Here is a 24,390-nt window from a genome sequence, read left to right as displayed (position 1 = left end):
AATTAAAGAAAAGCAATTTATAATTTAATAATATATTTTTAATTAAGAAAAACATAAAGCTACAAAATAATGATTAAAGTAAAACGCAGCCGTATCTTTTTTAAATTATATCTATTTTGTATTTAAAATGAAATAAGGTAAAACGTGTACCAAACAAAACGACAGCGTTTTGTTTTTTTCTCTTTTATTTATTATAATAAAAATAAGCAAAAATAATATCTTCTATTTTTTATGTTTCATTTTCTAGCGTTCAAACAATTTTTTATTTAAAATAACTATTTATTTTTTAAGATTGAATTTAAACACACCACGTGCTTTATGACCTTTGGTCTTAATATTTTAAATAATTTATTTATTTAAAATATCAATTAAATAATTTCATTAAAAAAAATTATTATTATCTATTTTATTGTTTTTTTTTTTTAACAACTAGGTCAAATGTGTTATCTCTAGGCATAGCACCAACGAGGATCCAATGTGGGATCCAAACTTTATTCTAATAATTCATTTAAACATACAAAAAATATGTAATTTGTCATTATTTTTTTAAATTAGCTTCGACGATTTTAATAATTATTTTATATGAAGTCATAGCGGATGTGAGATATACCCATCCAACAAAAATACGATAACTTTTCATCGTTAGCACAGTGTTAATAATTCACGTATCACGTGACTCAATTGCTATATTAGAGTTTAATTTCATGCAATATCGTGAAGGTGATTTGTGCAAAGTTGATAACAAATAATTATTGTCTTTTTGAGCTAACAACCTTAACCTACCGAGTTTATCCATCTTTATTGGATTGATAAATGAAACTTAATAGGTTTTCTTTGTCATCCATAAAACTATTATTTGACAAAATATTATTTTTTCATTCAAAATTTTAACTTTTTTTATTTTTTTTAAAAATGTTGAGAACCATTTTTTAAAAGATTGATATGATAATTAACATCATTTTTGTTGAATATGATCCATTTTCAATATTAAAAAAAAATAGTCAAAATCTAGGTGAGAAATTATAAATCTCCATTTTCAAGGTTCTCAGGACTTTGTTTGACTTTTTAAAAGGCCTTATTCTAATAATGATAGTTTTATTCAAAGGAAGATATTATTATTTGATTATAAACTAAGGATCATTCAATTAAACATAAATCCTAAGTCCATCAAATTTGTCCAAAAATAGAAATAGAAATAGGAAGATTTGATCTTCGGGTGGCATACAATAATTACGCTTGACCTGTGTTGAGTACTCGAACTTCGTAAAAGAAAAGATAGAGTTCTTGCAATTATAAACTCCCATTTTCTCACCTAAATCCTGCCACATTCAAAGCTTCCAATCGCTCTTAACTTTTCACCGATTTAGGTCAATTTTCTCGGTATGTTCCCGGAAAATCTCTCTCATTCCCGATTTAATCCAACGGTATAGATCAAAATTTTGCCCTAAATTGCAAAAGGATCGATCGATTTCGATCCAAGCACTCCCAAACGCATTCCTCGATTTCACCGATCGGATAGCCTCTCTCATCGCACCGCGTTTCTCGTTCGAATTACTCCAAATTTTGGTACGAGATTGGAATTTGGAGGTTGTAAACAATGAGGAAGTGGAATGTTTATGATATAGGAATTAGCGAGAGCGTGAATCTGACCTTTTTGACGCTGTCTGATGAATTAGGGCTTTCGATTGAAAGGACCACAGTGTATCGAAATTAATGCGTCTTCGAATTTCTCCCTTCCATTCGGGCCGTTCAGCGTCGTGGATCTCAAGATGCTCGTCGCCTTCTGTTCTCTCAGAAAACGAAATTTTACCTTCAACTCCACTTTCAAGCGGCTTTGATTTTTGGGGCTGCTTCGATACTCAATTTACAGCTGGATCTGGAACCTTCTTTCCCCCCTTTGTTGGGTTTTTTTGGGATAAGAATATTTGTTTGCATTTATTGCTATTTATTATACGAAAATACTCATTTATACCCTAATAATTCTATTAAAATTCAAAACCAATGCTACCTAGATTGTGAGTGTTTGAGACTTAGTTCAAGATTTCTCTCTGTAGCAACTTATGGTATACCTACATCCCGATGCCTTCAACTTATAATTCCCCTACATCCCGATGCCTTCAACTTATAACTCTGTTTGCCTTCAACTTATAACTCTGTTGAGTTTAATAGTCGCTCAACGTTTTAAAATAAATCATTAATGAAAAAATAGATATTTTCTAAGTGTACTTTAGAAACAAAGAGAATCAATTGACCTAAGTTCGAGCAATAAGTTTAAAATCACCTTAAAAAAATAATACGATGTAGGTTAGGAGAGCATTTTTTTTATAAAAATTAAATTATAAATTTAGTTTCTTCTTTTTGATGTTACTATGCCTACCTTTTTTGATTTTACAAATCTAACCTTTAAAACTTTCATTTTTAAAAATATTTATAAATTTATTATGTTTGATCTGTTTAATCGAGAAGGTCTACGGCTCTCTGTCTCCGGTTCTCTGAGTCCAAACACAGTAGTAAACAAGGTCAAGAATCAAGGATTTCCCTTCTATCACGGTAAAGAAGGAAATAAATCATTAATCAAATCATAATCTTTCATCATCAATTTCTTTTTCTTTTTCGGAAGGTTTAAGGAAAGACTCAAGCGAAAACCTGGACTATTCTTTTTGAACGAGGTAAAACAACTTTGCTCCCTGATTGAACTCGGGTTGATACAAAATTAAAATTTTAAAGGTTTATTAAACATAAATTTAAGACATTGAAAGTTGTAAATAGACACAAAATTTTGAAATTTCAAGTCCATTAAAATAAGCAAACCTGAAGACTAAAGTATCTTCCATGTCTGTGTATCTTTAAATAGTCTATGAGCCGTTTGAGTAGGGACAACAAATCAACGAAGAGATAATGATAATGTTGACAGAACCTACACTTCATAAGAATTCTGGAACCATTCGTTCTTTAGGGGTCGGATGAACTTACAGTTGAGGCAATCGCAATCCTACACCTAACGACCAATGGATAGGGTGGGCCATGCAACTTATGTTCCTTTTACTCCATGGGCTCAAATATAAAGAGAGATTTTGTTTGCATCATTCAGTGGAACTGCTGAACCCCCAGCAGACAAGTTTGAGAATGTTCTATCTATCTATTTGCTGAGTAGTTAACCATCATTTTCAATGCTTGGATAGATTAGAAAACAATTCAAGTTTTGAGCAATATCAGAGGCCAGCATTCTAAATGATGCGGAAATATAGAGTTCATGACAAGAAGTAACAGAGTGATACAAGAAAAATACCGTCCCACAGCTCTATCTGACCGGCAAATAAACTCCATCTATCAGTTGCTGTAACAGCGATATCCCGAGTGAAGGAAAGGAACCTATAATTACGATCATATCGACAAAAAAGACGATACTGAGATTTCACCTCCATCTCTGGGACTCATTTGTAGAATTCGAAGTCTGTGTCAGGCTTCTTCACATTGGTTCTGTAGCCCTTCTCGAAATCCTTTGGGAGTATAACATATCTGTTCTTACGAACCGCATGCATCCCAGCTTCTTGACAGATAGCAGCGATCTGCAGTTAGCCATCACGAATAATGATCAATGTCGAATGCAATAAAGATTAGGGAAAAAATGCTACAGAAAATTTGTTGTTGCTATCAAAGTTTAACACTAGAAAGCAACTAAATTCTCCCACACGATACGAAAACAAAGTCCTACATTCGTCAGACCCTTCCCATATCAATTACCAACTCCAAACCCTGTTTTCTTTTTCCTAAACGCGTCTTGGGGGCGGGTGTGGTTCAGATTGGATGTGTAACGCCCCAAATCCACTGCTAGCAGATATTGTCCTGTTTGGGATTTCCCTTTCAGGCTTCCCCTCAAGGCTTTAAAACGTGTCTGCCAAGGGAAGGTTTCCACACCCTTATAAATAGTGGTTTGTTCTCCTACCAACCAATGTGGGACATCACAATCCACCCCTCTTTGGAAGGTTTCCACACCCTTATAAATAATGGTTTGTTCTCCTCCCAACCAATGTGGGACATCACAATCCACCCTCTTTGGGGCCCATGGCACTTTTTCCTTCCTCCCATCGATGTGGGACCACCCCCAAATTCACCCACAGCGAGAAGGCTGGCACATAGTCCGGTGTCTAGCTCTGATACCATTTGTAACGCCCCAGATCCACTGCTAGCAAATATTGTCCTCTTTGGCTTTCCCTTTCGGGATTCCCCTCAAGGCCTTAAAACGCGTCTGCCAGGAGAAGGTTTCCACACCCTTATAAATGGTGATTTGTTCTCCTCCCAACCAATGTGGGACATCACAGGATGCTACAAGGTAAGGAGACTAAAGAAGCAAACCAGACATGGGGCAATACAGTGTGTTTGCTGGTAATGGTATACTGTGCTTCAAAGAAAAATCTTCAGGCTTTTGTAACAAGTTTTAAGAAACATGAGACCAGAATAAATAGAAGAGTAATTCTTCGATATTGAGTTCTTGCACTGTGTTGTTTGCAAGAAGTGTATTCAAGAGATACAATCTAAAGGCTAGCCCCTCTATTTAAGAGGATTTAGTGACAGGCTAAGTATTTAAAAACTAAAGAATTTAGACAAAATTATTAAACTAACTCACTACATCAGTTCTAATATACTTTCTTCGACTGATGATAACTAGGCATATACACATTACTGTAGAAAAGGACATTTCGATGACTAACCTCAGCAGCACTGATTTTGTCTGGGCGAGAAACATAATCCTCTAGATCCACCTCATCACTCAAGTTCATTTTTGCAGTACAAACCTACATGAAAACAAAGGACAGTAGAAGTCGTAAACTAAAATTGACATGTCACAAGCAGAAAAATGCAGATATCATAGCATAAGTAGCCAAAACTAAATATGTCTATTTATTCCCCCTTCTAGAGTGAGCTGAAGAGAGAAATAGGACAGAAACTAACTACAAATACATTAAGAAACCACGGCTGCTGTATGACAAGTAGGAAAAAACAAGAGAATTTAACTGAATTATGTACAAGTTTTATTACCTGAAATACCAGCCTCTTTTGTCGGCGATCAGGTAAAGGGAATTCAATCTTTCGGTCAAGCCTTCCAGGACGTAGGAGGGCAGGATCCAATGTGTCAGCCCTATTGGTTGCCATGATGACCTTGACATTCACTGTCTGGTCGAACCCATCCATCTACCAAAAATAAAATTAAGTTTAAAACTAAATGAACCAGTAGTCATCAGAAAATTATTGATTAGCTAAATATAGCACTAAAAAATTCACTTTGAATTAGTTTCATGTGTACATTAGAGACCCATTGATCACATAGCCTTGTGAAATTGGATCCACATTTTTATGAAAATCGTACCTGATTTAGAAGTTCCATGAGAATACGCTGGACTTCTCTATCAGCTCCTGTTTGGGCGTCAAATCGGGCTGTTGCTATGGCATCAACCTCATCAATAAAGATAATTGCAGGGGCATTTTCCTTAGCAAGGCGGAAAACGTCTCGGACCATACGTGGACCCTGAAGTTTGAACAAGAAGAAAAAAGACGTCAATCGCAAAAGAAGATCAACACCAGTAACTGTACTTTCTATACCTTAACACTATTGAAGACTAAGATCAAGAACACAGCTAAAGTAGTTTCAATGGCTAGTTTCCCGCAAACAACCAAGATTAAAGTGAGTAGAAGTAGTTAGTAAATGAACAAGTAAAGAAGTTACGAAAGATATATAGGAAATTCCGAACTTACCTCACCCAAATACTTCTGAACGAATTCAGAACCAACAACTCTTATGAAGGCTGCGGTTGTATGATTAGCAACTGCCTTGGCAAGCATAGTTTTACCAGTTCCAGGGGGACCATAAAGCAAAACACCACGAGGAGGATCAATACCAATTTGTTTGTACAGTTCGTGGTGAGTAAGAGGTAACTCTACTGCCTCACGAATTTCTTGCTTTTGAATATCACATCCGCCAATATCCTAAAATGATTTTAAAAAAAAAAAAAAAAAAAACAGTAAGAAAATTTCCAGCATTGTTTGGGTTAAACGTTCCTCTAGGAAACAGAATACGAGGAAATATTAGCATAGAGTCGGATGTAATAAAGTCTAATCAGCTAAATCGAAGTCGGCAACCTCAAACTCGTGTTAAGAAATGAGGAATAAATAAGGTGAACATTGCCATAAAAGTCGAGACTATCTAACTCTGGAAAAAATGCGTTCAAATAAAAAAATTTAAAACTACCAAGACGCTTTGTCACTATTGACGGGGGGAAAACTTAAATGTTCAATTAATAGTTCAATCCAAAATGTTCTGTTAAACGAATCCCTAAAAACCTTTAGAAAATCTCGACCATCGTAAAGAATGACATTAATCTTTCCGGGAAAGGAAAATTTTCAATTAAAACAAGTGAACCAACAAGTGTTTATCAGATTTCATAAAGCTTTTCCGTTGTATGATCACCAATTGCTTTGAAGAACAACCTAAGCTCCTTTCAATTTGAGCTTTCGAACAAGATGATATCCCAATTTAACGAGTTCAACCCAAAACAACAAGACTGGATTATACTTGAAGCCTAATTCCATTTCACAAAAGGATACACATATATAGATATAAGACAGACGAAAATAACATCATTATGCAAATTCAAAAAAACTTAGGAAGACAAAATTATGTAAAACTCACATTATAGGTCACGTCAGGCTTCTCCGACTGACTGAGCAGAGAAATGCTAGAGTCGGCCTCGGGAGGCAAGACGTCGACTAAGGCGTTAGAGTGACGGTGCAAAGCGACGGATGCCGAGGGTTTAAGAAGCTCGCGATTAATAGTACTGAGAATCCTAACATAATAATTAGAACCGGTGGTGGATCCAACAATGCCATTATTCTGATCGACCATTTCCATGAATTGGCCGATTACCAAAGGCACCGACTGTATCCTTTTAACCTCTTCCTGCGCTCGTAGAAGCTCGCGCTTCAAGTTCTTCTGTTCATCCTTCACGTATTCTTCTTGAATGTCGATGAACTCCAACTGCCGCTGCAGCGATTTCAGACGGCTGTAGAGGTCATCCTCGTCGGAGGACTGTTCCGCCAAGCCTAGGAGATCAGATCTCGTCGACGGAAACGACGCCGGTGGCTCCAATGAGGATTTCGGGTCGAGAACCATAGCTGAGGCCGCCATTCTGGTTTTCGGATTCTTCCTTCTCCAAGCAGAAAGCAAAAGGCAGAGAGATGAGAAATTAGAGTAAAGCTCAAGAAATTCGCGGCGAATAATACTCTTTATTTATAATATAGTCCTCCAAGAATATGACTAAAAACGACGTCGTTTGCAAACCTTGCTTTTTTCTGGTTTGGAGGCCCATTTTGAATCCTGAGCCCAGCTCGATAAGGCCCATTCATGTTTATTATTACTTGGGCCATTTGAAGGCAAATTGAGCGGCCCAGAAATAGAAACGAGTCCATTTAGTTCGGTGACTTTATTTATTTATTTATTCACAAAATTAATATAAAAAAAGAGTCATATAGTTAAAAAAAAAATTAGATAATATTAAAATTTATGAAACTATTAACCCAATATAGAAAATTTAGAAATTTATTATGACTTTCAAAACTTAATTTAAATATTAAGACGATAAATTTATAATTGTATATTTATAAAATTTAGTAAAAGTATTCAAATGATTTAACGGTCTTAACTAGGGTTGTATTAAAATTTATCTTTTGATTTTTTTATTACTAAAAATTAATATTACAACCAAACGTGATTTCTACGAATATTAAAAATATTTAATATTTAATTTGAAGATTTGTGCTCATTAAAACGCAGCGTTTCTTTAGGCCATGACCGTAGCCACCGTTTTGGACGTCATGTTTCAGTTGAATTTTAACACTCCGTCAGCAACATAACGGCGTTTCCTCTGGCGGGCGGTCAAATGCATGTGTGGCCCACTGGCCGGTTTCTTTAATTTTGCATTTTTAAATAATTAATTATAAGTTTACCCTTTTAATTTTTATGTAATATGTGCGGTCCAATAGTTTACCAAATTATTTTCTCTCCCAATTTTTAAGGTTTAGTAATTATATTAAAATATTAGGATTTTAAATTTTCTCTAATTTATTCCTTTAATTTTTAAAAAATTAAAAATTAAAAATTTAATATTTTATTTCAAAATTATAATTTAACGTATCTCGATATATTATTATTAAAAAAAATATCCTTCCTTTCGAATTGATTTTATAATCTTTTGCATTCACATTTAGTCAGCTATTTATTTTATTTGATAAATTCATAAAGTAATATAGGTTGGCAACACTATAATTATTTATATTAGTACGGTATAATACTCTCTGTCAATTTTAGAATTTAAAATCGACATCTGATTGTCCTGACATATGGTCATGTTATTAATCTCGAGTTACGTTTAAGAGTATAAATTATCCCCACAACTCGACACGAGTTCTTAACATATTTTCAATGGCTCACTAAACATAGAATTATTAAAAGCGAAGCGCATTTAAATTTATAGGTAATATCTATCAAATTTTTAAACATTTTTAAATCACAGGTTCATCCAAACACTCCTTATTTATTCAGCCACAACATCTAATATCTATCATACAATTTTTACATAATTTATGTCGCTTTAAAATATGTGTTCCTTTTTAAATCTCATAAATTAATAAAATATTCAAAGTTTTTAATTAAGTTAGTTAACATTGGTTCATATTGAGTAATAGTCAAATTAAAATGTTGAAAATTGTAATAATTACTGTCATTAGAGCGCTTCATAGTCTTAATGCTATAAATGACATTTCTTATTGATGAGGTTGAAAATTGTAATAATGACGTCATTAAAGAGCTTCCTAATCTTATTCTATAAATGACAATTCAATATTGAATTTGCTTCTCTCTAGCGCACAAATTTCTTTGGTTGGGAGTGTTTAAATTGAATAGTGATATATATATTAATAAATATTCCTTGAAATGATATATATATATATATATATATATATATCAACCAATTAAATAGGATTGGTTCACCTAATATATATATATATATATCAACCAATTAAATCAGGATTGGTTCACCTAAAACCAAACATATATTTTAACTTTATTTTTATTTTTGTTAGAGTTCAAATAAACCCTTACAATTAGTAACATCATAAAAATATCAATAAAAATTTAAAAAGATTAACACAATTTACTTTTATAAAAAAAATCAATAAAAATTTTACCACACTTCATAAATTATTTCCAAATATATTTAATGTTATTTTTAAAATTTTGTAATTATTTTTTAAATTATGAGTAAAAGTATTTTTTTTTTAACTAGAAAATCTATAAAAAAATTTAAAAGTATTAATAAATTCAAAGTATTTTTATATAAAATATTAACATGAGTAATTTAATTTTTTTTTAAGATTTAATATGAGACATTTGATATGCAACTATGGACAATACACCTTTGACAAGTATGACCGTGACATTAAGTCTGGCCTAGAGTAAAGGTAAGCTAGCTACCGTTGTAAACGAGTGAAAATACACGTGCATGTAACATGTACGGTCGAATGAAACTTAGTTTCTACTTTAGTTATAGTCGATCCGTGAAAAGAATCTCGCGTATTGATGTAGCCAAACATATAATAAAGGTGATTTTTTTTTTTAACTTATTTAGCACGTTGTGGAAAGTGAGGTCCCAGTAAAAATAAAATAATAATAATAATAGCAGTCATGGTGGACGCCGTGAAATCTAACGTCAGAAAGCAAGTCTGGCTGAAAGTTCGCCACAAGTCTCACCTAACTCCCGCCGTCAGAGAACGCCGTCTCTCCAACCAATTGCCAATTGAATCTGTTGCTTATAAAGTCCCCAATTGTCAATTTCATTAACCTCCAACTTAATTTTCAGTTCAATCTAATTTCGTTCCTTCTTCTCCGGCATGGATCTCCTCCTCCTTGAGAAGGCTCTAATCGGCCTCTTCATCGCCATGGTTCTTGCCATCGCCATTTCCAAGTTACGCGGCAAGCGATTCAAGCTTCCGCCGGGGCCGTTGCCGGTGCCTATATTCGGAAACTGGCTCCAGGTCGGCGATGACTTGAACCACCGCAATCTGACAGAACTTGCCAATAAATTCGGCGATATTTTCATGCTCCGGATGGGACAGAGGAGCCTCGTGGTGGTTTCCTCGCCGGAACTGGCCAAGGAAGTGCTCCACACGCAGGGAGTCGAGTTTGGATCTCGAACCAGAAACGTCGTTTTCGACATCTTCACCGGTAAAGGTCAGGATATGGTCTTCACCGTATATGGTGAGCATTGGAGGAAAATGAGACGGATCATGACAGTTCCGTTTTTCACTAACAAAGTGGTCCAGCAATACCGTCAGGGATGGGAGGATGAGGCCGCTAGTGTAGTGGAGGATGTGAAGAAGAATCCAGAATCGGCGACGACCGGAGTCGTTCTCCGGCAGCGATTGCAGCTTATGATGTACAACAACATGTACAGGATTATGTTCGACAGAAGATTCGAGAGTGAAGACGATCCTCTGTTTCTCAAACTTAGGGCTCTGAACGGAGAGAGGAGCCGATTAGCGCAGAGCTTCGATTACAACTATGGCGACTTCATCCCTATCTTGAGGCCGTTCTTGAGAGGATATCTCAAAACGTGCAAGGAAGTCAAGGAAACAAGGCTCAAACTCTTCAAGGATTATTTTGTCGATGAGAGGAAGTAAGTTCGAAATCAACTGATCTAAATCGAATTGTTGACATTTTTACTGAAAAAACTCCTGAACAATTTTGAACAGGAAATTGGCGAACACGAAGAAGACGACAAACGAGGGATTGAAATGTGCAATTGATCATATGTTGGATGCGCAACAGAAGGGAGAAATCAACGAAGACAATCTGCTTTACATTGTTGAGAATATCAATGTTGCAGGTAAATTCATAAGTCCAATTACTAGCGTCATAATTTACTAATTAAATATGTGATCTAAATCTTTCCATAATCTCGTACGGTTATACGATTATTCTATATTGGACCTTTGAAAATAAATAAACATTTATAAGATACCTTCAAATTTTATTTAAAATTAAACTTAAAAAGGTTGGCCTTTATGGCTAGGGTGTTATCGTCTTTTCATGCTGTTGGGCAGAATATATATGACTGTTATGTACTAATCATTGCATATTGTTTATTTGAGCATAAAATCTTTCGATTTTAGACTCCTTGTATTAATGAAGATATATTTCTTATTTATAAACCCTCGAACAATCTTCTGAGGTCTATGGAGCCTTCGAATAACCTTTCCATAATCGACATTGATTGAGAGTGTTTTGGCTTTGCTTTGGCCTCATCTCATCCGATGGTTATTGATTTGAGTTCATGGTTTACATTTGTGGAACAGCAATTGAAACAACGTTGTGGTCAATTGAATGGGGGATTGCGGAGCTAGTGAACCACCCAGAAATCCAAAGGAAGTTGAGGAATGAGCTCGACACTGTACTCGGACCCGGGGTTCAAATTACTGAGCCGGACGCCATCAAGCTCCCATACCTCCAAGCCGTGATCAAGGAGACCCTCCGCCTTCGCATGGCTATTCCTTTGCTTGTGCCCCATATGAACCTCCACAACGCCAAGCTAGGCGGCTACGACATTCCAGCTGAGAGCAAGATCTTGGTCAATGCATGGTGGCTTGCTAACAACCCAGCCAACTGGAAGAACCCAGAAGAGTTCCGCCCCGAGAGGTTCTTGGAGGAGGAGTCCAAGGTAGAGGCCAACGGCAACGATTTCAGATACCTACCCTTCGGTGTTGGGCGAAGGAGCTGTCCTGGCATCATCCTGGCTTTGCCTATCCTTGCCATCACAATTGGGCGTTTGGTTCAGAACTTTGAGCTCCTTCCCCCTCCTGGTCACTCCAAGTTGGACACCACAGAAAAAGGTGGGCAATTTAGCTTACACATATTGAAGCACTCCACCATTGTTGCTAAGCCCAGGGTGTTCTAGACTTTGTTTTCCAACGGTCTCTTGGTGAAAGAGGATGCTATGTATTCAATTTGGGGAGATGATTTTGGAAGGTTAGGTTGAACTGATTGATCACATAGGTTGTTAGAGATCTTCAATCAAATAATACATGTGAAGCCTTCAGAAGCCACACTTTTATTTCTCAGTTCAATAAATTTAAATTTCTTACCTGAAATCTTCTTTCGCTTACCCAATTAAGTATAATTAAACTATTCATCTAACCAAAAATTCTCAAATCTCAAATATGGTTGATGCTCTTGCAACCTATCTTATTCGTTAGTAGTATTATACCATACCATCATGACATGGCGTCAAATAAATTCCTCAATCCTATAGCATCATTGTATTAAATTAACTAAACTCCATGTTGTGATCCCACCTATACACATGAATCATTAAGAAGACTAGAAGAGGAACTTGAGACTGAGCTAATACATATTGCTGTTTTATACAATATTTTTCCTTGTTCACTAATAAATCGACTAATTAAACTCATGTTTCTATAATCAATTCGATCCCCCGATTGAATCGGGGGTAAACGCCTACGAAAAGATCGTTTGGATTTAAGAAGGAGTCTCTTGGATTTATCCATGGTTTGTTTATTCCTTATCCCGAAAATCCTATTTCGATCGGATCTAAAATAATTTAGAATTAAGAAATAGGATTTGGTTTGTTTATATTTAAATCTAAAATATGTTTAATATATGTAATTTTGCATCTTCCTTGGATTGGAAAAGGGTGACACACAGACGATTGGTTCGATCTATTTCTTTATCTCCCCATGAATCGTATGTTTGTAACAACGGGGACAGAATTTTCTTCACTTTATTTTCAAGCTACATTTATATTTGGTGAGATACTTTTAGGTCATCTAAACTAATTTAGAAATCTACAAATTTGCTCAACCAAGAAGAGTTTAAATTGATCTGAATCTAATTTTAAAGTGATTTTATATATTCATTAGATGTATCCTTCAGAGTCGTTAAACTAGCTATGAATAAGATGATATTCTTCTCATACCAATCAATTAGCATTAGGTTCAGAAACAGTAACATACATGGTAAAGATTAACAAAACTAATTCTACTCTTGAGAGAAAACGAGAAACCAATCTTAATAAAAAAAAAACAATTAAACTTGTTATGAAGATAAAATAATCACACGAGCAAGGAAGACAACAAGAAGATTCACAACATAAGCTAAAATCATAGACATAAACACCGTGGAAAATGGAAGATACACACCAAGATAAAATGAACAAGGAGAGGAAACATTTTGTGGTGTAGTAATTTGAAAAGTACTCGAAGAAGAATAAAAGCTTAAGCAAAGAAGTCATGCGACAACACGAACGATTTGTTTCAGTTACATATCAATGAATTGCTAAAAATACTCAACTATGAAGAACATGAATGAAGATAATCATAAAAGAAAACACGAGACCATGAAATTGACACCAAATCACTTTAAAACATCGCCTTTGGAATTGAATAAAAATACATAAACAAATTTCATAAAAGCCAAACGACAGCCACAATATGACTGGACGAACTTCATAAATGGCAACAATGGCGAGAATTTATGGAAAATTTTTTAATTGGACAAATATGTTACAATTATATCTTGCAAGTTGGAAAAAAAAATAATTTAATCAATATCACATTAGAGAATGCAAATCCACAAAATTAACAAGACAGAATTCAGGATTATGTCCAGAGAATGAAAGGGCTACATCATGCTCGCTGGATTGAAAGGCTGTTTTCGTCCTGTTTTTGAATTGTTCCGATAAAACGAAAAGAGAAAAATATCGACTATCATACTAGTATTAATAAATTCTCAATAAGGTAATAATCAACAGCAGGTTCATGCCCTGTTTAGTTTACTCGATTCCGGCTTGTATGCTAGAAGGAGCGCAATAAGACGGTCTCAATACAGATCGGCAAAGGCGGAGGGGGTCATCATGCCAACCATTTGAATCCTACCAGGCGTTTTAGTAGATTGGCGCCAAGGATGTGGTGTCACTCTAATTGATCAATAGGAGATGCTGCTACCAAGGACGAACACTAAAAACATTAAAGCTGAATCGGAGCTCTATGTTATTCTACATTACCATTTGTAACTAAGATCAATCCAGGAGAACGGCTAGATAAAGCCTTCAAGAGACGATCCCAGGACGGAAATTCGGTAATATAATCTTATAATAACAAATTAGAAAATGGAACCGTTTATAGAAATTATAAAATCAAATTCAACGAAATTATAAAATCAAATAGTATTTTAAATTCCCAGCAAACGAACAAAAATGCATTTTTTTCGTACTAAATGTAATTTCAAATCTCATTTCCGTCACATTCCAACCAAGAACAAATGAGAAGAAAATAAACAAGGTATATTCGGCAAAATTTGAAAATGTTCGAAGCTGTTTGGAGGAAGATTCACGAAAATGTTTGAAAAAATAAACAAGGTATATTCGGCAAAATTTGAAAATGTTCGAAGCTGCTTGGAGGAAGATTCACGAAAATGTTTGAAAAAACCTCTCAAGTATGCTTCTAAGTAATAACTACCTTGTTGTCTGCCTCCTAACTAAGCACGATATGAAACCTAATCCACACGGCTACTCAAAGAGGCATTTCCTTCGTTAGAGTAGAAACTAGAGAGAAACCTACCAGACTATCACGTCGACCAAAGAGGGATTTCATTACTACTCAAATCTGTTAAATCCGATCATCTAAATAACGATCCAGCCTCCACTATAGATCGATCGCAGACAAAAGAAAATAACTCGTCATCTACTTACATTTTCAAGAGAAATTCCCGCTAGGTTTCTCGATTGTGTTAATAGTTAGTCTGAAGGTAATTTCTAGTCAATTCCTACCGCATTATCCCCTGAAAATTATACGAACCTAGTAAAATCAATAGAGTAAACAGATAAATTGGAAACAGGAGAAGAATCCTAGTAAATTCGCATCGCATTTACGCCTGAAAATGATTAACGAACCTAGCAAAATCGATAAAGTAAAGAGGTAAACTAGAGAGCAGAGATTGAGATAAGACATTAAGATGTAGGTCTAAACCAGGCCCCCAAATCAGAAAGCATCAGAGGGAGCAGACATGTCGACCTATGAATTCGATTTCTGTGCACACTACCATGCTTCCTTCATTCCTTATTTCCAGAGCATCGGCTTATTGTACACAGATCAACCTCCCCTAACTGGCTTCATGAATACTAAAAATCCTAAAACGAAAACTATAAATCAAGGGAAGAGAACAACCAAAGAATATGCATGAATACGGTAAATTGGAACGAAGAAACAACCACAGCGAACTGAAGAGATCTATTTCAAAATATGGCTGGAGCTTCATTTATATAGAAAAAAATTTAGGGTTTCCCATAACGAAGAGCTAAAAATGATACTTGTGGGAAAGCCCATTAATTACATTAATGGGCCGATATGGGCTTACGTGTAGTTTATGGGCCGCCGAAATATTAGGGGATCGTCTAAGAATCGTTTTCTATTTTCGGATCGTTGTTGGACATAAAACGGGGAGTTTTGGTTATGTTTTATTTGATAAAATTATGTATTTTGTCCCCCAATTATGTCTCCATTTATTAACTTTCTACGTGGCAAGTGACAAATTATAGGAAATTTATATTTAATAAGACTTTAATTATTTGTGAAATAAAAAATAAATTAAATTGAGGTATTTATCATCATTTTTTTAATAAGTTTTTATGTATTTAAATGGTTGAATTGTAGTTAGAGATAGTCTATATCTAACTGTTTTGAATTAAATTAATTTCTTTTTATTTAAATCGGGAATGAGGGGGAGAGATGTCTTTCAACTAGCTAAATGTGCGTGTGGGCCGGGATTATATCCCATGTCCCCATCACTACCCAACCCTGCAAAATCTCGATCCCAAGAAAATGAAGATTGAAATAGGTGGGGACAAGAAACACATTCTTGTCATTGTCTCGCTTCGTAGACGTCTTCTTATGTACTTACCACTTATACGATAGGTTTTTGTATTTTTTTTTGTGTCGGTTCGTGGTCCGATACAAAATTGCACATACACCCTGAACATATGTTTCTCGTGTTTCTATATAATAATTTAAGTTAAATGAGTTATTAGATTTTTTTTAAGTTAATAAATATGTAAATTTTGGCTAAAATGATCACATTTTAATAATAAAGGCTAAAATGATCATATCGAAGTATACACGTTGGGATTAAACTTTAATTTAATTATTAATTTTTTTCTCCTTCGACCTTCTTCGGGGGTGTGATTCTATTTCAATTCATTGCTCGTTGTCTCGATTCGCGCCAAGAACTTCGCTTCTTGCGAAGAGCCATGTCGGGCAAAAGTACGATTGCATTTACAATTCGACAATCTAAATCTGCATTTCTCGTTTCCCTGCTCTCTCAGGTAACCTTCTGTTCAGTGATCGTCGTGTTCTATGACTGATCGTCGTTTAAGTTTTTCCGACTTGTGTTATTAGAGCAATTCGTTGAGACGTTGCTGACTTGAATATTCTTTGAGAATGAGATATTTCTTGTGCATTTGAAATGAAGTTAACGCCATGGACGCCATTGCTAGTTTGAAGCTTTTGTTCATCGTCGAGCACATTTTAAACTGTTGCACAAAGTGTAGCTTCTCCTTGCTAAATTTTACATAAATTTCTAAGTTCTGCTGAAAATGTGCCTGTCCTCGTAAAATTTTCACGATTTCAGTCGCTCCTCGGATTGGCTTCAAAAGTGTAGCAGAAAAGCAAGTTCAACGAATTTAGAGAAAAAAATCATTTACACAGTATCTCGTGAACGGTTTACTCCCTCTCTTTGAAGCAGACTCGGTCTGAATATTTCTGGTACTGTGTTAATTCGTTGTTGTTTCACGAAGTATCCATCTGACAATGGTTTCTTGTGCTAATTATTCAGGATTAAGAATTTTTATGAAACGTGAATAATTTTCCTCGTTTTCCTCTCAAACTCTAGGCATTACTCGTCAATCCTTTTAGCTTCGTGCTTTTTCAAAATGAACTGTATCAAATCCATCGTCGATTCATCATGTATTTTGGAAAGTAACGTTTTCGAAAATGTTTTCCATTTTCATTTCAGCATACTCTTGAGATATTTCACGTAGTTCTTAGCCTTGTCATATTATTATGTTACGATACATATTTGATCATTAGAGTGGTGCTTCTTTTTCCTTTTAGCAATAAGGCCTGGCTTCATTTCAGTATGTTGCAGTGGATGGGAGGCTCCAGGCGGAAAGTTTCAACGGTAACTGTGACTTAAACTAGTTCAACTTAAATTGACTGCAATTAGTCAGTGTTTTTCTGTTAGCTGTTTGTCCTTCAAATTCCAAGTAATATATAAGAAACATCAATGTCAAAATTTTCAGTTTATTAATACTTGTCTATTTGAATGATTATATAGCGTAGACGTAGCAGCTTGCACATACAATATGGTTTTTCTTCTCTCTCATATTGCTTCTTCGGCTAACATTCTGAAGCAAGTAAATTGTAGGAAAATAGACGAATAAATAAAAGTTTGCAACTCAGTGGCTTTTTCACTTCACAAAACAATAGTCTTTTTCGGTGTGTGGCTAGGTGACCAAACAGGTCGTGCAGGTGCTATGCAGATCAAGTTTATTTTTTCTCTTCTTTTGATGTTCTTTGATAGTCACATACTGTCACGAAGGTAGGCCGTAAACTAGATAAATCTAGCTAGCTTTCTTTCTAGATTTACATATTACAACAGCACGTGCTCCCATTTTATTAATCCTTCTGTTCTGGAGGAAGAATTCATGAGTTACTTACATTATAGTTGTATCTACCTCTGATTGTCTATAATTATATTTACTTTAAAACAGGGCTAAATTTTTGTTCTGATTCATAAGCATTTCCCTTTTGCATGATTAAAATTGACATCTGCTTGGTGGGAACTACTCAGACAAGGAAATCCACACAAAACAGGTAAAAAGGGTTTGTAAATTCTCAATTTTGTTTGCAGTCGTGCATTTATTATTTTAATCTTCATAACTTTCCAGAAATAGCATTTTATGAAATTGTTGTTATGGAAATAAGGATCGATAGGTTTGTATGGTAAATGCTAATAGTTCCACTGTATCTGCATCTTCAATTCACCTAATCTCTAATTTCTTAAGTTTTCTTACTTTTAAGTGTAACCTTTTCTATTATCAAGACAAAAGCAGTATTTTGAGCAAAGAAAAAGACGACAACAGCTGTCCTCTGGTTCAGAGAATTGTCATGATGCAACTGACACAAGCAGGGAACAAAAAGAGAATCGGTCACTGGACATTCTAAATTTCCTAAATTTATCAGCAATTCCTCAAGAGAATAAAGCTGCTTACACCATTGGTAACTTTGCAAAACTACTGAATTGAAGCTTAGAACTTGTTTTTCGTTTTTTTCTTTTCTTCTAAATCGTTTGAAAGTAGAAGGTAAAGGAATTCTACCATTGCACTCCCGTGTAAAGGTTTCACAGTTGCCTTCTATAGAGATTAGATTAGTATGCAAAGTTACATTTCCATAAGTCATTTTTCCTGGTTGTCCCCAAGTTTGGATAATCAGCAGAATATATTGTAATCTGCTCAATGGAATGCTTGAAGTTAGGCTAATATTACGAGGATCATATAATTTAGTAATGTAGGTAAAAGGTCGAATATATTAGAGCAGATTAGTTTGTGATATTTGGTTTTGAGTGAAATCGTTTTAGAATCTTGAGCGAGGTTTTCTTTGGGAGGGGTGTGCGTACTGTTTTCTGGTTTTAGTGAGGTTTTGTTTGTGAGAGTGGATTTTGCGTACCCTGTTTGGATTTTTCTTTTTAAATTTTCAATTTCTTAATAAGATGTTTTGTTTCTGTTTTGAGGAAAAAAAGGGGAAAAAGAATAAGACATGACCTCTTGTTTGTTCCAAAAAAACGTTGTTGTTTGATCCGCAAGCCACTGATTCTTCTGAATACCTTATTCTTTGTTGTTTAGTTAATGACGAATTACATGTTTATATTCTTTCATGATGTTTTGTTACAGAGGCCAATACTTCAAGGGTGCGGTCTCCTTCCATCAAAGGCCCAGTTCCAACTCTTTATAACATAAAGACATTAGAGAAATCTGCTGAGTTTGAAAATAAACGTAATTTTCTAACTAATATTTTGATTCTTCCTATTCTATCCCAATCTGTTGTCCCTAAGACCATTTAAGCTGAAGTAAAAGCATTATTTTGAAGAGCAAAATGACGAAGCAGGAGCTCCATCCGGCTACAACGGGGAAACTTTATCTCCACTGAAGTGAGTAAGAATTGTTTCGATAGAGCTATATATATGAAACATCTCATATTCATTCACATATTTCTTCATAGCTTCTGCAACTTAGTTTGATCTGCATCCATATACTTTCAAACTGACGTAATTACTGGTAAATAATCTTGATTATATCAGGATCTTTTGTTGTGTTGTGTGTGTGTGTGTTTATGGTAGAGTGATTTACTTCTAGTTATTATATTTACAATCGTCTGTAGACTTTTTGGTATGTATAACATGTATTTTTTAGCAGACATGCAAGTAGTGATCCCAACAATCTTCATAACACTAAAAGCAAAGTAGATTCTCAATCAGATCTGGGGAAGCTATCTGTTGAGCAAAGTAAGTACGCAAAATCCATTGAACTCTTGTTGTTTTCCATACTTATCCTAAAATATTGATGTTTGCTGAAGTTGAAACCAGAATTGTTAAACATAAGAGCTAACTTGATAACATAGCTTTGTTTTTTAGTTTGTAATTGATATTTGCCATCAGCTGCTCCCGTTACTTTTGATTATAAATTTTGTACCTGAACTGTAACAGTCCCATTTGTCAGGTATTTCTATATTTGATTTGCTTGGCGATGATGGAATGGTTGTCAAATGCGAAGGAAGTCCAATGAAAGAAGCTCATGTCGCGTTTTCAGTTGACGGTACAGACTACTAATTAGAGAATATTTAATTTAGGTTCATGATCTTGCCTTATATATGTCTGGATGATTTTAAGGGGTATAAATCAAATTCATTCTGCGGGTAGACTCTCTAGTCTGAAGAAACTCTTGATTGATTGGCATTTTTCATTTTAGAATGTTGTTGACGGACTTGTGCTCAAACAAGATGCTTCTAAGGTTTTATGAGGTAACATAGATGATTGAAATACCGACAGAAACTAAGGTCGCAAATTGATCAGAAATGGGATGACTACCCTAGGGGACCTCAAAGAATTATGCTCTCTTACTCGTTCACTATTCAAAGCTCTTTAATTTTATCGCAGATAAATAGTTTTTGAATGCCATATATTTTTATAACATTTCAGCTATAACATTAACAGAATTTCTGAATGCCGTATGCTGTTTCCAGTATGGAGAGTAACGGCAACACACATACATCTATATTTTTCTGAAGTTGGTGCCTTTTCTCCGGACTATTTTTAATGATAATCGATGTTGTCAGGTTTGGGCAGAGTAGGAATGGAGACACCAGCATGTTCCCCTCAGCATGCCAGCAGGTATTTGAATAATATTTTATTTGTTCATTCCATAACCATAAAAAAAAAAAGATAATAATAATAATAAATAAATAAATAAAAACCCTCTGAATTAAAATTATAAAATTAAAACATTCGAGCCTAACATATATTTCCCACTGCGATAGCAGAAGCTTTTCTTATGGCTTTTCATCTCGTCAAGAAAGAATGAGGCCTTGGAACTCCTCAAAGAACATTAAGGTGTTGGATGACTTTGAACTTGAAGGAGTAAGAGCAGTCCATAATGCATCTTGCTACATTTGTTTGATCTCATAAAATTCTTATGCTGTCGATTTTTTCTGATAGTGTTATAGCATTGAATTTTACAACTCATCAGTCTTCTCATTATTTTGTTGTATTCTCTGCTTCTTAGATTCGGCAATCTCATCTAGTTCTATCTTTAAAATAAAATTTTTGGTGTTGTCTCTAAACAGCAAAGGCTTCCTTAAATTAATCTGGATTATATTACTCTAGAAGCTACGTAATGTTTTATCCGTTGTATTTATCTAAGATAATAATTTGAGTGGGTCTCATAATTTTCAGTTAGAGTAGAATATCCTTAACTTGCTTTTATCAAACTTAAAGTTGACAATAATCATATGGATACATGAAATGCAGGATATCAAAACGCACTGTGATGATGTTTCTTTAAATTATTCATTAGACATAATGGATGAATGTGATAACCCTAAGAAGAAGTCACCTACCAAGATCCGATACCGTTCCATTGAAGATTGCAAAAGAAATGAACATGGTGGCAGACGTATCTTTGATGGCACGGATGGAGAAAGAGATAGATTTTATGGTAAAATTTTTGTTCCCTTATTCGTCCTTTTCAAGGTTCGTGTAAGTTGGTTTATTTCTTACAACCAATTCTCATGCATCTTTGATAGTCTCATCTTTCAAATTTTATGTTCCAATTGGAACATGCATCAATGAAATTTTATTTGTTTTTCCTAAAAAACATAATACTAGAAGATCGTTTAGAACTTTTCTCTGAAAATTTGTCAACTAGTCATATACTATTCCATAAAATTGTCTGCTTCTCCTCCCCTTGTCTTTTGTCAAATCTGTTGATTATTATTTCTCCTTTTAAGTTAATTTTATCTCAACATCTTGTGTCTACTAGGTGGATTTAACTTCTTAAATGACAGTTTTCTTGGGGAGATGGAATGTGATTTCTTCGAGAAGAATCATTTTAATGAAATTGGTAGCGTTTCGTTTGATTCTTTGAACTATGAGAAGTATGATATATCAGAAAATGCATTTGACAGCCCCTATCTACCAAAAAAGAGGTTCATATTGATGAAAGCTAATTTCTTAAGGGTTCTTCAAAGTTAAAAAAAAAAAAAAAAAAAAAAAAAACTTTATCTGAAGTAAATATTTATGTGCAGATGTGCAGGTGCAACAAGAACAATGGACAAATTCAATTTATTTGGTAATCCCCGCCCCCCCCCCCCAAATTTGAGAATCTACGTATGTCGACTGCGAATTTTCTTTTCTCTATGGTTGATTTGCTCAAGTTAGCGCCTTATAGTGCGTCATTCAATGTGAAAAGCTTTCATATACCAATATAGAAAACCTACAAGAATGTATAGCCGTGTTTATTATGAATCTGAGGGTATCGTCTACTTGCTTGTATCCATCAAAATCCATGTGTTGGGCGACCCAACATATGCTTCTCCTTGTTATTTTGCTTTGCAATCTTTTAAGCCTTTTATCCCTTCTTTTGCTTCCTTTCTTTTGAAGTCCTTGACATTAAATTTATTATCACCAGAAGTTCAACAGATGTTTAAGACCCAGTATTGATAACTTGATGGATACTATAAGCTACCATTTTCACTCTTTTGGATTGGAATGTTTTGCCAACCTTTTGACTAAAAGCTTCGTTTTTTGTAATTAGAGCCCGTCAAGTCAAGTTCGAAGCATCCTACTTTAGGACATGATGATGATTTAATGTCGTATGCAAAAAGGTATTCCAAGTTTCACAAAGAATGTTAACAAGGTGCTAAAGCATATACGTAAGTTTTGTCTGGGTTAGCAGGAACCCAAAAGCAACAAGGATCTCTGATTTCGAAGACAAATCATTCCAACCAGATTGGTTTTGCTCTATGGCAGACGATGCAACAGACAACTTCAGCTTGTTGAGGCCAGTAAAATAACTTCTGGCGTTTGGTTTCATTGTCTTATCTTTCTCTCGCTCTGATTAATGTGTCTTAACTTTTTCAACTTTTGACAGTGAGGAGTCTTGTTCAGCCAGTGCAGGTGATATGAGTTTGTTTCTTAGAAATGGAGAATATATACATACTTCGTCTTTTCGTCATATTGATCGGAACAACTTGACTTGCTTTTCCTCTGCTGTTTATGTCAGTTAGAGGCGAAGCATTCAATAGCTCACCATTCAATAGCTCACCATTACACTCAAAACCGAGGCAGAGCATGAGAAGAGGCATGGATGATGATTCTGGCCCTGGGATTAGTTACAGCGCCAACAGCATTTACTCCAGAGACCCACATTACAAAATCAGGGACGAAGAGCAAGAAAAGTATATGCGAAAATCAAATTCATCAAAGCTCGAGCCAGTCCATCACTCAAACTCTCCTTTCATAGAAAAACCACCGCCATTTAAAACCTGGTCTTTTGAAAAAGAATGTAACCTGAGCTCTTCTTGTCAAAGTCCAGCAGCAAATCGTCCATTCAGAGGCTCCATGCCTTGGAATGAATATCCCTTCGCTGAGTCTACTCTTGCTGAATCCTCCTTCACAAACAAACATGTTAAAACTGTTCCTAATTCTTCTACCCGTCCAATCTCCAAAAGGCCTTCCTTTCAACCATCAAATGTAGAGTCCGCTGCACTCGAGCTCGACCTATCTTCAAATTCAAAATTTGTAGGCACATATTCACGCATGGCAGAAACTACTAGTTCACATGGAGAACACCCAATTTCTCCTGTATTATCAGCTCAGGGTAGTGTCGGCACCGACGAAAAAAGTGAATCCAAAGTTCCTTCATTAGGAATTGGAAAGGATGATTTCCATGAAGAAAAATCCACAAGTACTAGAAGCAAGAAGGTCTGTGTGGATGACACTGACAGAGAGTGGTTGGATGATTCGAATCCTGAGAAGAAAACTTGTGATAGCATCAGAAATGAAACGGAAAACAAATCTCTGGCAGTGGAGTATTTGGAGGCCTCCCATTCTTCTGGTCATGTAAAAAACGGTGATGTTGACAAGTACGTAATTTTTACCCTTTCTTTAACCCATTTCAATGGTAAACTGCGCTTTTAGATCTCTACTAAATAAGTTTAAACTGGGTCTAGATTTAACCCCGATGATAAAGTTTCTATTCCATATTCTAAAGGAGAAAAGGGTATGTAAATTCATTATTATTATTGTTATTTAGCTTGCATGGTTCAATGGTAGCTATAGGATTGATAAGGCTCATTTGTAAAGTACAGGAGTAAGAGATGTTAAGGTGGAGGGAAGTAAGACGAGGAGCAAAAGTTGCAGCATGGACTCATCTTCACAGGTGATGATGCTTGAAAGTTATGTTCTCCAGCTTCTCTTCGTGCAAAAGGTACTTCTAAAGCAAGCATCTTCACAAGATTTTATGAAAAATGCATGAAATTCTTCTCTTTAGTCGTTCTAATGCATGCGATTCCGAACCAGTTGATATTTTACTCTTTTCATTTACTCATCATCTGCTGAAAATTTGAAGGTTTGTCTGAATATTTTTGTGTTTGCCTTAAAACTACTTGTATTTTGTCGCATGGACTAGTTGGTGAAAAAGGGACATTCATCTTTTG

The 24,390-nt window shown here is 35.1% G+C and overlaps 3 protein-coding genes, 1 long non-coding RNA gene and 2 other non-coding genes across 11 annotated transcripts; 2 read left to right on the top strand and 4 right to left on the bottom strand.

Moving 5' to 3' along the window:
• Positions 1 to 3,018: 3,018 nt before the first annotated feature.
• LOC111484482 (26S proteasome regulatory subunit 6B homolog) lies at positions 3,019 to 7,252 on the bottom strand. 2 transcript variants are annotated; one of them, XM_023131105.1, is made up of 7 exons: positions 6,689 to 7,252; positions 5,755 to 5,985; positions 5,369 to 5,527; positions 5,041 to 5,193; positions 4,713 to 4,796; positions 3,421 to 3,569; positions 3,019 to 3,311 (listed from the first exon to the last, which is right to left on the bottom strand). In XM_023131105.1, the coding sequence occupies exons 1-6, from the start codon at positions 7,181 to 7,183 to the stop codon at positions 3,435 to 3,437; spliced, it is 1,257 nt and encodes a 418-aa protein (XP_022986873.1). In that variant the 5' UTR covers positions 7,184 to 7,252; the 3' UTR covers positions 3,019 to 3,311; positions 3,421 to 3,434. The 2 variants fall into 2 exon arrangements, with proteins under 2 accessions (XP_022986873.1, XP_022986872.1); XM_023131104.1 differs by having other exon boundaries at positions 3,019 to 3,569.
• Positions 7,253 to 9,892: 2,640 nt separating this feature from the next.
• LOC111484465 (trans-cinnamate 4-monooxygenase-like) lies at positions 9,893 to 12,198 on the top strand. Its single transcript, XM_023131082.1, has 3 exons — positions 9,893 to 10,727; positions 10,804 to 10,937; positions 11,407 to 12,198. Exons 1-3 carry the CDS (start codon positions 9,943 to 9,945, stop codon positions 12,003 to 12,005), a joined length of 1,518 nt encoding a protein of 505 aa, XP_022986850.1. The 5' UTR covers positions 9,893 to 9,942; the 3' UTR covers positions 12,006 to 12,198.
• A 1,458-nt stretch (positions 12,199 to 13,656) lies between these two features.
• On the bottom strand, positions 13,657 to 15,339 carry LOC111484556. The gene is made up of 2 exons (XR_002718517.1): positions 13,903 to 15,339; positions 13,657 to 13,854 (listed from the first exon to the last, which is right to left on the bottom strand). It is a non-coding gene; the product is annotated as an uncharacterized LOC111484556 (long non-coding RNA).
• Positions 14,504 to 14,613, bottom strand: LOC111484632. Its single transcript, XR_002718557.1, has one exon. It is a non-coding gene; the product is annotated as a small nucleolar RNA U19 (small nucleolar RNA).
• Positions 15,078 to 15,182, bottom strand: LOC111484630. The gene has a single exon (XR_002718555.1). It is a non-coding gene; the product is annotated as a small nucleolar RNA snoR100 (small nucleolar RNA).
• Positions 15,340 to 19,134: 3,795 nt separating the features above from the next.
• Positions 19,135 to 24,315, top strand: LOC111484452. 5 transcript variants are annotated; one of them, XM_023131056.1, is made up of 13 exons: positions 19,135 to 19,172; positions 19,267 to 19,681; positions 19,883 to 19,991; positions 20,512 to 20,566; positions 21,194 to 21,389; positions 21,714 to 21,879; positions 21,979 to 22,022; positions 22,488 to 22,557; positions 22,629 to 22,733; positions 22,824 to 22,849; positions 22,956 to 23,817; positions 23,905 to 23,954; positions 24,043 to 24,315. In XM_023131056.1, the coding sequence occupies exons 4-13, from the start codon at positions 20,543 to 20,545 to the stop codon at positions 24,207 to 24,209; spliced, it is 1,710 nt and encodes a 569-aa protein (XP_022986824.1). In that variant the 5' UTR covers positions 19,135 to 19,172; positions 19,267 to 19,681; positions 19,883 to 19,991; positions 20,512 to 20,542; the 3' UTR covers positions 24,210 to 24,315. The 5 variants fall into 5 exon arrangements, with proteins under 5 accessions (XP_022986824.1, XP_022986826.1, XP_022986825.1 ...); XM_023131058.1 differs by having other exon boundaries at positions 24,038 to 24,126; XM_023131057.1 differs by lacking the exon at positions 23,905 to 23,954 and having other exon boundaries at positions 24,038 to 24,315.
• The last annotated feature ends 75 nt before the right edge of the window (positions 24,316 to 24,390 follow it).

This window comes from Cucurbita maxima, unplaced genomic scaffold (assembly GCF_002738345.1).
Source record: "Cucurbita maxima cultivar Rimu unplaced genomic scaffold, Cmax_1.0 Cma_Scf00009, whole genome shotgun sequence".
In the NCBI taxonomy this organism is placed as follows: Eukaryota; Viridiplantae; Streptophyta; class Magnoliopsida; order Cucurbitales; family Cucurbitaceae; genus Cucurbita; species Cucurbita maxima.
Note: the sequence above shows the minus strand (reverse complement) of the source record. Positions and strands in the feature narration are given on the sequence as shown.